Here is a 14893-nt window from a genome sequence, read left to right as displayed (position 1 = left end):
TTTCTTCCCACAGGCCATCAGGACTGTCAACTTTTATAACACCAGAGACTAAATTTTGTCTACACTATAGTAACTTTATTAACTTTATTTATATGTAACTGTAATTCTTTTTGTGCACAATCCGCAGGCATTGCCACTTTCATTTCACTGCACATCGTGTATGTGTGTGTGACAAATAAACTTGACTTGACTTGACTTGACTTGAGAAATAGGAATGTGAATGAAATTCCAACATTCATTAAAGTATGGGGCGGCAAGGTGGCCCGGTGGCGCAGCGGTAGAGTTGCTGCCCTACTGCACCACAGACCCGGGTGCGATCCTGACCACGGGTGTTGTCTGTGCGGAGTTTGTACATTCTCCCTGTGACCATGTGGGTTTTCTCCGGGTGCTCCGGTTTCCTCCCACTCTCCAAAGATGTACAGGCTTGTAGGTTAATTGGCTTTGGAAAAAAGTTGTAAATTGTCTCCAGTGTGTAGGATAGCGTACGGGAATCGCTGGTGGGCGTGGAATCGGTGGGGCCTACTTCCACAATGTATCTCTAAAGCATAAAGTTTTAAAAAACCTGAGGACAAACAAATGTACTTATCGCTTAAGGTTACTTCTTTTTAAAAGGCTGAGATCTCATCACTTCAAGGATCTTTCAGTGAGAGTTGCCTTTTCTATTATATTCTCCCTGAACTGAGGGTTGAAATAGAATACATGTTCTTTCCAGATGTGGATGGTGGACTGTGGAGGGGAGGATCGGTGCCCGTGAGTGGGTTGTGAGCTCATCTCCTGCGCACTTTCGAGGTCGACTAAAGTGGGGCGCACGAAAGTGGAGGGGTCCCTTTGGAAGGCGATAATGGTGCATTTGCTGTCAGGTGTCGGTGCAGTGGGCCGCTGGAGGCTCCACAGCAGCTGAGGGATCTCGTAGATCAAAAGCCTCTGGCAGCCTCCCAGAAGTCGGACGAGGTGCAGATGGGGCACAGCCTGCAGCAGTTGCATGGAGCAGCTGAGTGGCGGTGGAAGGTACCAACAGCATTCGCCAGACCAGGCTGACCCATACATCTCTGCTCCAGTGCCACTGCCAGGATAATGGGCCTTTAAAGTCAAGATGGAACTCAATATTGATAAGAACATAGTCATAGAGTGATACCGTGTGGAAGCAGCCGCTTCAGCCTAACTTGCCCACACTGGGAAACATGTCCCAGCTACGCTTGTCCCACCTGCCGGCATTTCGTCCATATCCATCCAAACCTGATAGGTAAAAGCTACAAGATAACACCGGAGACATGGTGATGCTTGGTGTACTGCCTCAGAAGAAATCTACTACATTTTACACTACAATCGTTGAACACTTTTACTTATGTATGATTGTGCTTATGTACAGTATAATTTTACTGCATTACATGGAACACAAAGCTATTCAATGTGTCTAGGTACACACAACAATAAAGTAAGTATTGAACTATAGAACATCTTGTTCATGAATAATATGTTGATATTGTTGTTCCAATTGGACTTCTGTGTCTTTAAATTCACATTACAGAATATTTAGTCGGGAATACACCTAATTTCTGAATAATAACTCTTATTATAAAAGTTAATAAAATATAGCAATTAAAATCAAATTGCTAATTTTAAAGAATTTGACACCATGTTGTTATTCTGCGTTGGACAATGAAAACTTCTGCACGTTCCATCCCCAGTGAAATTCAACCACCGCACCAACCTTGGCAGAGAAAATGTAAACATGTTTCTTTTCTCTGAGAACTTTCCCAGCATTTGCATGTTTCTTGCAATAATATCAGGAACAATCTTAATTTCCATCTTAAAATGTAGAGCCTCATACCGTCAGCAATGTTCTTCCTTCACTCTTAAACTAGTTGTGAATTGTTTTTCAAATCATGCTCTTTCTGGGGAGCAGACTTCTTCTGTGGAATTGAGAGATGGAGCTTCATCGTTTATTATCTGTACATTTTTCATCTTAATTCAAATTACCTGTTCTTCATTGTTTGTCGATGTTGCAGTTGCATTGTCAATGCTGCTGCTGCTGCTGCTTGTTTGATTCATTTCTTCAGGATAATGGCTCTTTTTCAATTGTTTCGGCTGCCTAGTAAACAAAAGCTGTTGTCATTCTCCAAGCCCCAATTTTTTTGCTATACAATCATACCAATTAAAAGCAACAGAACACACACAATGCATTTTAACATAAACATCCACCATCGTAACTCCTCCACATTCCTCATGAAAAAAAAGTTCAATCTCTTCCCTTCTTTATTCTCCCGCGGTCGGGGGCCTCGAACCTTCCGTTGACAGGACGATCTTGACTCCCGTAGCCGGCGGCGTTTGGGCCCACCACATCGGGGCGATCAAGCTCCTGCATCAGGGGGGATCTCAGCTCCCCTGCGCCGGGCGATCTGACCCGGGGTCGGGGCTGGTCAAAACCTTCTTCGGCTTGAAGTTTCCCGACATCGGCCTCTACCAGAGACTGCGAGCTCCTCGATGTTGAAATTCGCAGGCCGCAGTTGGAGCATCGATCCCAGGCAAGGAATCCGCTCCGATGGTAAGTCCACGGCCCTGTGGTGGGGCTCAAAGTCAGTCCCAAACAAGGCCGCCAGATCCATGATGTTAGGCCGCAGAGCGACCGGAGATACGATCCGGAAAACAATCGCATATCCGGCAAGGTAAGAGATTGAAAAAAAGTTTCCCCTGATCCCCTCCCCCACCCCCCACATAAAACAAACCAGAGAACATTAACACAAACTTTTAAAACACACAAAAAATAACAAAAAAGGCAAAAAAGCAGACAGACTGTTGGCGAGGCTGCCATCGCTGAAGGCGCCACCCGGTGTAATTGAGGGGAACTGAGGTGTTTGCAATGTCCCCCAGAATTGAGCATGAGGGACAATTGTCAAATAAATTGGAGATATTTAAAGTGCCTTGGACATGGTGGTGAGCAACACAGAGGCCCCACAGGGGATAGTCCTCTCTCCCTTCCTGTTCACCATCTACACCTCGGACTCCAGATATAACTCAGACTCCTGCCACCTGCAGAAGTTTTCGGATGACTCTGCAATTGTGGGCTGCATCAGTGAGGGGTGGGAAGCTGAATATAGAGGTGTAGTCGACGACTTTGTTGAGTGGTGTGGGCTTAATCACCTGAAGCTCAATGCCGACAAGACTAAGGAGTTAGTGGTGGACTTTAGGAGGGGAGGAACACTCCTCAAACTCCAGAGCACCTGGACAATACAGCTCACCCCCTCCATGACACACTGGTCAACCTGAGGAGTACCTTCAGCAACAGACTGGTTCCACCAAGGTGCAGCACAGAACGCCACAGGAGATCCTTCTTCCCTGTGGCTATCAAACTGTACAACAACTCCCCCTTCTGTCATGGGATAGTCTGAGACTGACTCTCCCCCCCCCCCCCAAATCTTTGCACATCCCCAATCCTTTCCACTCGCACACTAGGGACAATTTACATTTTAGTACCAAGCCAATTAGCCTACAAACCTGTACGTCTTTGGAGTGTGGTAGGAAACCTCAGAGAAAACCCACGCAGGTCACGGGGAGAACGTACAAACTCCATACAGAAAAGCACCCATAGTCAGGATCAAAACCGGGTCCCTGGCGCTGTAAGGCAGCAACTCTACCGCTGCACCACCATGCTGCCCTTTGTTATATTCATTGAAACCTCCATCAGGCAGAGCATTTGGTAATCTACCCTAATATTTCCCTTTTCTTTGGCTTATGTGTGAACCCTGGATTGCTGGTCAAAGCCTGGAGGGAGACTGGAACTCCTAAGAAATTCCTGAGGAATTATAGACTCTTAAATACCTACCCTGATTTCGCAGTGCTGTATAGCCTGTGATATCATGAGAGGTAGAGTCATAGAGGGGAGATATATTTCCTCCCGGTGGATGCAACAAGGACTACAAACCATCATGGCTGCCAGCAAAAGACTACAAAACCCATAGTCAGCAGGGCTGCCTGCCCTGCTGACACTGATTGCTGCTGACACTGATTGCTGCTGACACTGATTGCTGCTGATTGCTGCTGATTGCTGCTGACACTGATTGCTGCCCAGCTGAACCAGTAGAGCTGATTGCCTCAGTGAGAGAGCTAAAAAGGGAAGGGAAGCAGTATATTTAAAGAGAGAGACAACGACTGGAGCAGAGAGAAGCAGTTTTTGAGTTACATTTTTGTAAGAAGGCAGCAAGCTACAGTTTTGATTTAACTACCTGTTTTGGTTTTGTGTACCTGTCTGCAAACAATTAAGTTTACCTGTTTTTGGAAAAGACTAAATATATGGAATTTAAGTTTGAAAACAAGAACTTTTCTGTCTTCATTTCCGGCACCCACACCTCCCAACCTTCAAGAGAAAAGCTCCCGACCTCTCAAGACATCACAAGCCCTATACCATTGCTGGGTTTCACTGCACAAATCACTCCTATCATTGAAAAACAATGCAGATGCTGATAATGTTTACATATTGTGTTGTGCTGCTGCAAGTAAGAATGTCATTGTTCTGTTTGGGACATAGGACAATAAAACACTCCTGATTCTTGACTTACAATTAATTGGGACAGTTGTTGTATGATACTCTTTATTAACCACTTACACTCACCTGATGCAGCACGTTACACAAGCTCCCACTGACAGCAGGCAGATTAGCAACATTACGCACACAGTTATAGCCACATTACGCTTCTTCTCTTCCTCAACATGGCGCAGTTCCCACCACTGTAGGTCACTGTACTCACACCGCTCTCCCATGTAACCTTTCGGACAGCTGTTAAAAAGCGGAAAACAAGTGAGGAGAGGAGGACGTGGAATACCTGCATCTTACCTACGTCAAGAAATATGGTGCACGCACGATCAATACGACAGGTCATATTTGAATTTTGCCATCATTTCGGTGTTGGATAGTAAAATGGAAACACAATGTACTGCAGATACCGGAATCTTGCATAAAACAAAAGTGCTGGAGTAACTCAGCGACTCTGGCAGCACCTTTGCAGAACACGTTGCCTATCCATGACCTCCAGAGATGCTGCCTGACCCGACGAGTTACTCCAGGTTTGGGCGGTGTGGTAGCCACTCTTCTGCCTGATCTGCCTTGGAGTTGTACTAGCCACTGAATACCTGTTGGGTGTTGGGTTATCAGGTGATTGGGTCACCTGGTTATCAATTCACAATGTGTAGGAAGGAACTGCAGATGCTGGTTCAAAGCGAAGATGGACACAAACAGCTGGAGTGGACAAAAGGAATGGGTGAGGTTTCGGGTCAAAACTCTTCTTCAGACTGAGAATCAGGGGAAAGTTAAATGCGAGATATAGATGGTGATATAAAGAGATATAGAATAAATGAATGAAAGATATTCGCATTCCTGTTTAATATTGGGATCTATTTTTTAGCTGATTACACCTTGGTCATCTTTTAGCTCTGTGGCACTAAGTGAGATGTGGTGACTCTGTTATTCTCCACTAAATTAAAAAAAAGCAAATAGCACGTGGCAACACTGCCCTCTACTGTGAATTCTTTTCTTTTTTTTTAATTGGCATCAGCAAATATCCACAGACCATGAAGCATGAAGGTAAACCTGTGATCAAGATCCTAGTCAGGCTATCCAGCAGCTCAGCATCAGTTTTCTTTTTACATTTTTCAAATAATAACATCTAAACTACCTGAAAGAAACATGTCAAAGTAGGTGTCATTTTGCAGATGGTCAAAGTAGGTGTCATTTTGCAGATAGTGTGAAAGTGACAAGCTGGATGGATTCAGTAATCCCTCATCGTTTCTGCTTTTCATTCCCATGTTAGCCATGTCTAAATCCTATTTAGCCTCTCCTTCAGATTAATGTCACTCTTCTTCCACATTAAATACAATTGTTTTTCAGTTATTTTCCGAGTGTTTTCTTAAACAACTATCTCTAGTTTCCAGCTGTGAATTACCTGATTTAAATTTTTTAAAAATATGATCTTTATTTTAAAGTCACTAAAAGTTAGTTCATAGAGTCATACAGTATGAAAACAGTCCAAACTCGTCCATGCCGACCATCTAAGATGCCCCATCTCAACCAGTCCACGTTTGGCCCATATCACCCTAAACCTTTCCCAACCACGTATCTGTCCATACCAAGTTCCCTCATATTTTTTGATGTGGCAAAACTCATGAAAGTTGCCAGCCTGTGACTGTGCTCCTCGAACTATGAGCATAGTTTGCAGAGATTTTCCTTGGCCATAGTAATCATTTGGAATCTTGTAATTCGATATTTCCCCAGTTTTGTGATGCGAGAGCATAAACAAACTGCAGGAGGAACTCAGCGGGTCAGACAGCATGTGTGGAGGGAACTGGACAGGTGCCGTTTCAGGAGTGGGACCTTTCTTCAGATTTGTCTCTCCATTTTGTAACGCCAGAGCTGCTTTGGGCAAATTGGATAGGATGTGCAGGAAAGAACTGCAGATGCTGGTTTAAATCGAAGGTAGACACAAAATGCTGGAGTAACTCAGGCGGGATAGGCAGCATCTCTGGAGGGAAGGAATGGGTGACGATTCGGACCGAGACCTTCAGACTGATGTCAGGGGAGTGGGCTGGACAGAGATAGAATGTAGTCGGAGACAGTAAGACTGGTGGGGGAACTGGAAAGGGGAAGGGGGTGGAGAGAGAGGGAAAGCAAGGGCTATTTGAAGTTAGAGAAGTCAATGTTCATACCGCTGGGGTGTAAGCTACCCAAGCGAAATATGAGGTGCTGTTCCTCCAATTTGCGCTGAGCCTCACTCTGACAATGGAGGAGGCCCGGGACAGAAAGGTCAGATTGGGAATGGGAGGGGGAGTTAAAGTGCTGAGCAACCAGGAGATCAGATAGGTTAAGGCAGACTGAGCGGAGGTGTTCAGCAAAACAATCGCCAAGCCGGCTCTTGGTCTCGCCGATGTACAGAAGTTGACACCTGGAACCGTGGATACAGTAGATGAGGTTGGAGGAAGTGCAAGTGAACCTCTACCTCACCTGAAATGACTGTCGGGGTCCCTGGACAGTCGAGGGGGGAGGTAAAGGGACAGGTGTTGCATCTTCTGCAGTTGCAGGGGAAGGTACCTGGGGAGGGGGTGGTTTGGGTGGGAAGGGACGAGTTGACCAGGGAGTTGTGGAGGGAACGGTGTCTGTGGAAAGCAGAAAGGGGTGGAGATGGGAAGATGTGGTCAGTAGTGGGATACCGTTGGAGGTGGCAAAAGTGTTGGAGGATTATATGCTGTAATTTGTGTAAATTGGGCAGAGGGCTTGGAGAATTCCCCCAATTAATATGTACTTTAATCACAGCCTTTTTCCTTCCATTTATCATCAATGGTTCATTGGTTCCTTAATATCAAGTGTACCAAGGTACAGTGAAATTCGTTTTTTATCGTCTTGTCATTTACTGCTCATTCTTTCTTTCTTTAGACTTAATTACTGTTGCAAGGAGATGCTTCTACCTTCGGCCTCATGGGCTATTGATCTAACTCCATATGCCATCAAGTTCCTCTGTAACCTCCACTTTATTTCTTGGGAGAATAAAATAAAATCTCCCTTTTTTTCAAGTTGTTTTACTGATAACTTGTAGCTTACACTCACTTCCCACGCTCAAAAAATGCTCTTCCTTCCAGGAGTCAGATGTAACTCACTTGGGTGGAGTCTCACTGCAGCCCAGAAAGGTTGTCGATTCAAGTCCCATTCAAGAGAACTGAGCACAAAGTCAAGGCTTACACCCAGGGAATGCCTCACTATTGAAGGAGCTGCCCTTCAAATCTCTGATTAAAACTGAGGCTATTTCTGCCTCCTCATGTTTGATGTAAACAGTTCTATGGTTTAGTTTATTGTCACGTGTACCAATGTACAATGAAAAGCTTTTGTCGCGTGCTAACGAGTCAGTAGAAAGACAATACATGATTACAATTGAGCCATTTACAGTGTACAGGTACATGATAAGCGAATAATGTTTAGTGCAAAGTAAAGCCAGCAAAGTCCGATCAAGAACAGTCTGAGAGTTACCAAAGAGGTAGATAGTAGTTCAGCACTGGTCTCTGGTTGTGGTAGGATGATTCAGTTGCCTGATAACAGCTGGAACGAAACTGTACCTGAATCTGGAGATGTGCGTTTTCACACTTCTATACCTTTTGCCTGATGGGTGAGGGGAGAAGAGGGGGTGGCCATGGTGCGACTCGTTCTTGATTATGCTGCTGGCCTTGCCGAGTTAGCATGAGGTATAAATAGAGTCAATAGAAGGAAGGTTGGTTTGTGTGATGGTCTGGACTGCATCCACAATTCGCTGCAATTTGCGATCCCAAGGGACGACTTAGAAAAAAAATCCTGGTAAATATATTTGGGATTTGTCATTCAACTAATCACATTACTGTTGGGAGCTCCTTCCTGTGTGAATATTGACCACCATTATGACATTTCAGTATGAAAAAGAATACATGAATTCAATTATTTATTTCTCTTCCATAAAATGTACTGCATTTTTATTTAGTGATAGGGGTTGACATTTCCTTTATGTTTTCTGTTTGCTGTTACAGTTATAAGAGACATTGGTGAGGCCACATTTAGGATATTGCGTTCAGTTTTGATCACCCTGTTATACAAAAACATGTTCTTAAGCTGCAAACGGTGCAGAGAAGATTTATGAGGATATATTCTGGACTCGAGGCTTGTGCTATAGCGAGAGGTTGAGCAGGCTACGACTTTGTTCCTTGGAGTGCAGGAGGATGAGGGGTGATCATTTAGAGGGGTATAAGATCATGAGAGGAAAAGATGGAGTAATAGGATCCTGAGGAGCAACGTTTTTACATAAAAGGTTGTAAGCAAATGGGACGAGCTGTTGGAGGAGGTAGTTGAGGCTGGTACTATCACAATGTTTCAGAAAAATTTGGACAAGTACATGGATAGGTTTAAAGGAATAGGGGTGAAATGTAGGTAGGTGGGACTATTGTAGCTGGAGAATGTTGTTCGGACGAAGGGCCTATTTCCATGCTATATGACTCTATGACTCCATGCTCCTGCTCAGCACATTTTATACTTAAAGATTTCAACGGTGCATCGACGATTTTATTTACTTGCATGAAACTGTTGCTATCTCAGCGAAATGGAAGCAAATCCCTCCGTTCAGACAGAAGCCCTCGTGTGAAAGTGGACAGTTCATCTCGTGATTATCCTGCATATGGGCAGATGTTTCATATGTGGTGCTCCCGGTAGTTACTTCTATTGAACTTTCAGTGGTTGGAGCAGAGCTGATCACACCTGAACAAATTAAAAATATTTCATTCCTTAAGTAGTCCGATGTTGCAAGCAGCATTGTGGTGCAAAAATGTGATTAGTATTTCATTTGACATGTATGCTTAACCTTGCTTGTCACTGAGGAGGTGAAGGTGAGCTGACATTCGAAACCATTGCAATCGGTGTGGGGAAGGTAGTCATAGATTATTGATGGATAAAGAACACGGACTTTAATACAGTGATAAGGAAGGAACGAATGTGATACATGACCAAAGAGTGGCAGTGTGGAACCTGGAGTCATGGTGAATTATAGCATAGAAACAGGTCTATTGTACAGGGTGATTATTGCTTGGCATGGACTCGGTGGGCCGAAGAGCCTGTTTCCATGCTGTATCTAAAGTCTAAAATCCAAAAATGAAGGCAGGTATTGCAGTAACATAGGTCGGCACAGTGGCACAGCAGCAGAGATGCTGCCTTACAGTGCCCGGGTTCGATCCTGACTACGGGTGCTGTCTGTACGGAGTTTGCACGTTCTCCCCGTGACCTGCGTGGGTTTTCTCCGGGTGCTCCGGTTTCCTCCCACACTCCAAAGACATACAGGTTGTAGGTTAATTGGCTTTGGTAAAATGGTAAATTGTCCTTAGTGTGTAGGATAGTGTTATTGTGCGGGATCGCTGATCGACGTGGTCCCAATGGGCCAAAGGGCCTGTTTCCGTGCTGCATCTCTAAACTAAACTAAAGGTCCTTCAGCCCACCAAGTCCATGCAAACTTTCAACCATCCATTTACACTCACCCTATAGTAAACCCATTTTTAATTCCCACAACATTCCCATCAATTTCCACCAGATGTTATCACTCATGTACATATTATAGGGGCAATTTACAATGACCAAATAATCCGACATTCTGCATAAGCATTGAGGGGAATCCACGAAGTGACATGGAAAATGCGCAAACTCCTCAAAGCCAACACTCACAGTTGGGATTGAACCCACCTCTTTGCTAAAATTAGTGAATGATGTCAATCATAACAATTTTTACAAATTATCTTAATAAAGGATATCAGTTGTGTTCAGATCCATGCTGTATGTGACCAAATGAGTGAATTTGTTTAAAGTCATACTGCCTGTGAATTTATGGATAATCCTGCATCTGCTTATGCATGCATGCATGCGCATGCAGACACAGGCATGCACATACACTGAAATGCGCACACACACATGGATGTGCACACACACACACACACACACACACACACACGTGCACATACACACAGACGTACACAAAGGGACATGCACATACAGACAGACACACAAATGCACAAGGCGCACCACATACACACACAGGCCAGGCACACAGGCACACACGCACAGGCACACGCACACACACAGGCACACACACAAACATGCACATAGAAGCACAGACACACATGGGCACAGGCACACACACACACAGACAGATACACACACAGACAGGCACACACACACACACACACACACACACACACACACACACACACACACACACACAAGCACACATACAGGCACACACACACAGGCACACACACACAGACAGGCACACACACAGGCACACACACACACACAGACACACACACAGGCACACACACACACACAGACACACAGCCACACACACAGGCACATACACACACACAGGCACACACACGCAGGCAGGCACTCACACAGACAAGCACACACACAGAGGCACACACACAGGCACACACGCACTCACACACACACACTCACACACACAAGAACCCCATACATCTATATACAGCAAAATATTTTGTGAAAATCTAATGTTTAATATCCCTAAATAACATAACGGACTCATTCAGTGTAAAGCTTACGTACTTACGTAAACAATGATGTCCTGTCCCTATAAATCCTCTGTAACAAGTACAGGTGTAACTTCCATCTGTATTGGTGCAGATAGCATTTTCATCACAGCTATGAACGCCAGTTTTACATTCATTAATATCTGAAAAGTCAACAAAAGACATCATTTTAAGAACGTATCATAAATGTGAATTATCAGTATTATCTTCACATCTGATTTAAATTATAGGTTTCATTTCAAATTGATGGCTGGCTTTAACAAACTTGGTAATTAATACATGTAGTATGACACAGACAGGAAAATAACCCAAGATAGAAACTCTAGAATAGGGGGTTTGAGAAATATTAAAAATCGGCCATTCACACTCTCATGCCTACTCTCTCATTTAGTAGGATGATAGCTGATGCTTTACTTTGGTGCTATTTTCCTGAACTCACCCTATATCCCCTTATTATCCAAATCCGATCAATGTCTTTCTTGTATATATTCAGCAATAGAGCCTGAAGAAGGGTCTCGACCCGAAACGTCACCCATTCCTTCTCTCCAGAGATGCTGCCTGTCCCGCTGAGTTACTCCAGCATTTTGTGTCCACCTATAGAGCCACCAAGGCCCTCTCAGGCAGGCAACTAAAGGGCCTGTCCCAGTTAGGCGATTTTAAGGCGACTGCCGGCGACTAGGCTGTTGCCGAACGTTCGCCGGGGTGTCGCGGGCATGATCGTGAGGAGTCTTCAATGAATCGTAGCGGATCTCGGCGCGTCGCGGAAAAATTTACCTGCTAGAAATTTCTCGGCGACAGCTGGCTTGTCGCCAGGTATCGTAGCTTATTGCGGGCGCTGTCGCATGCTGTCCCCAGGTTTGCTAGGTTGTCACAGATGCATTTAAAAGTACGTAATATTAAATTAAGAAAAGGCATTTGAAGATACCAGATGGTTTTGTTTAACCAATTTATTTACCATCAGGACATTTGACAGGTAGATTGGAGGCGACAGTTTAACGGTCAGGTAAGCGTGGGAATTTCGCGATGTTTCCGAAGATGATGTAATCTCTTAGCCAGGTGCTAGTTTCACAAAAAAAGTAACTTGTATCGACTTGACTCGGCATTGTCGTGGTCATTGTCGTAGGGTAAAAGAAAATTTTGGCGATCTGCTACGACTTTGACAGTCGCCGGCAGTCGCCTTAAAAATCATGTAACTGGGACAGGCCCTTAAAAGATCATTATTTTTGGGTGAATTAAAAATATATATATCTCTGTCCTGAATGGTTGACCCCTTATTTTGAGAAAACATTATGCTTGCAACTGACCGAGAGGTATGGATAATTTTTTGATGTGCTTTCATACATTTAAGTGTTTAAAGAAAAGCACATGAGCATTTAAGAGGCTTTTATGTAGATACATGAAAATGCTGGGTATGGAGGAGGGATGTACATCAAATGCAGACTGAAGTGATTAATTTAATTTGGCATCATGTTTGACACAGGCATTGTGGGTGAGGACTTGTTCCTGCGCTGTACTGCTCTAAATGTAGGAAAGAACTGCAGATGCTGGTTTAAACCGAAGATAGACACAAAAGGCTGGGGTAACTCAGCGGGACAGGCAGCATGTCTGGAGAGAAGGAATGGGTGACGTTTCATGTTGAGACCCTTCTTCAGACTGGTTAGAGATAAGGGAAACGAGAGATGTACTGTTCTATGTTCTGGTTATGGTGTTTTCAGTCATTTGTGCACGAGGCTGCTGCACAACAACACTTTACAAGCTCTGAAGATAGATACCAAAAGCTGGAGTAACTCAGCAGGACAGGCAGCATCTCTGGCGAGAAGGAATGGGTGACATTTCGGGATTGAGACCCTTCTTCAGACTATATAGATGATATAGACGATGATATAGAACAAATGAACGAAAGATATGCAAACATATCTTCGATTTAAACCTGCATCTGCAGTTCCTTCCGACACACTTCTGGTATTTCCCTACAATTGATGGCAGCTTCCTTAAATATTGGGGTTAAATTTGCCACCTTCCAATCTGTATGAAATGTTCTCGATCTCTGGAATTTCAGGACAACCACTGTGTCCAGTAACTCCATCACCACCTCTTCCAAAAGGCCAAGTTGCACATCAACAGAATTAGGGATTTATTGTTTTTCAGTTGCACTAATTTCGAATACTTTTGTTTCCTAATACTAAGTTAGCCATAAGGTCATAAGTGATAGGAGTAGAATTGGGCCATTTGGTCCATCAAGTCTACTCCGCTATACAATCATGGCTGATCTATCTCCCCCTCCTAACCCCATTCACCTGCCTTCTCCCCATAACCTCTGACACCCGTGTTAATCAAGACATACAAATCAATTCTAATCAAGAATCAATTCGAACTCTTCATTTTCCTCAGACTTCATGTTCTCCCAGTTTTCAGGAAATCATATTATAAATAAGTGGGCCGGGTGTCAGGAGTTGTGGGGAGAATGGGGTTAGGAGGGAGAGATAGATCGGCCATGATTGAATGGCAGAGTAGACTTGATGGGTCGAATGGCCTAATTCTGCTCCTATCACATATGGCCTTATAAAACAAGTGCAAAATATTTGTCTAATATCTCTCATATCCGCAAACACGTTTTTTAATGTCCTGGCCTGTAAGGGATGATCAAATTTAACTTTTCCTTTTTACTTATCCATAGAAAATGCACGTTTGAACTAATTTCTCTTACTACCCTACCAAAGTTTACTTTTTCTTGTCAACATTTTGGTCTTCTTTTGGTGCAATTTGAAATATTCCAATTTTCAGGTTTACTGCTATTTTAGGAAATAAAATAAGCTCTTTCCTTTGATCTAATACTATCTTTAATTTCTCCCAATAGCCAAGACTGGAGTGCTTCTCCAGTTGAGTATTTTTTCTTAACAGGGTGACACAGTGGCGTAACTGGCAGAGCTGCTGTCTCATAGTGCCAGAGACCTGGGTTCGATCCTGACTTCGGGTGCTGTCTGTGTGGAGATTGCACTTTTGTCTTTGTGACTGCATGGGTTTCCTTCCACATCCCAAAAACATGTGGGTTTGTCAGTTAGGGAGCCTCTGTAAAATTGTCCTGAATGTATAAGGAGTAGATAAGGATGTGGAATAACATAGAACTAATGTGAATCGGTAAGAAGTGGACTCAGAGGGCCGAAGAGTCCGTTTCCATAGTGTTCCTTTAAACTAAACTAAAAGAATAGTTATGACTTTGAATCTCTGTACCAATTCTTTATGTGTTAGGCATTGCTTATTTACTGTCTTTTCTTTTCATGATGTTTCCCAGCGTACTGTTGCCAATTCATGCTAAATGGCTTCTTAGTTTGCATTGTTCAACATAAGGCTCTGGAGTCAGAGTATTTTTTTAATATATAGCATCTTATCATATTATAATTAGTGCTCCTTAATGTCCTCTCAATGATCAGATCCTCAATTAACCCTTTCTCATTACACAATAACACAATATCTTGTTGGTGCCTGAACATGCTGAACAAAAACACATATCTATGAACCTCATGAATTTATTTTCTGCACAATTAATACCAACTTGGTTTGCCATGTGTATATATAGATTGTTTAGTTTAGTTTAGAAACATAGAAAATAGGTGCAGGAGGAGACCATTTGGCCCTTCAAGCCAGCACCGCCATGCATTGTGATCATGGCTGATCATCCACAATCAGTAACCTGTGCCTGCCTTCTCCCCATATGCCTTGATTCCACTAGACCCTAAAACCCTATCTAACTCTCTTTTAAATTCATCCAGTGAATTGGCCCCCACTGCCTTCTGTGGCAGAGAAT

General features: G+C 43.6%; 1 protein-coding gene across 1 annotated transcript in view; it reads right to left on the bottom strand.

Moving 5' to 3' along the window:
• The window catches only part of egf (epidermal growth factor), a 95152-nt gene that overhangs the window by 13509 nt on the left and 66750 nt on the right, over positions 1-14893 (bottom strand). Inside the window, exons 19-22 of the mRNA XM_078412433.1 lie at positions 11109-11231; positions 9073-9256; positions 4610-4774; positions 1981-2092 (exon numbers count right to left, since the gene is read on the bottom strand). Of these exons, the coding sequence (XP_078268559.1) occupies positions 1981-2092; positions 4610-4774; positions 9073-9256; positions 11109-11231 (584 nt within the window). The remainder of the gene's footprint in view (positions 1-1980; positions 2093-4609; positions 4775-9072; positions 9257-11108; positions 11232-14893) is intronic.

This window comes from Rhinoraja longicauda, chromosome 1 (genome assembly GCF_053455715.1).
Source record: "Rhinoraja longicauda isolate Sanriku21f chromosome 1, sRhiLon1.1, whole genome shotgun sequence".
Lineage (NCBI taxonomy): Eukaryota > Metazoa > Chordata > Chondrichthyes > Rajiformes > Arhynchobatidae > Rhinoraja > Rhinoraja longicauda.
Note: the sequence above shows the minus strand (reverse complement) of the source record. Positions and strands in the feature narration are given on the sequence as shown.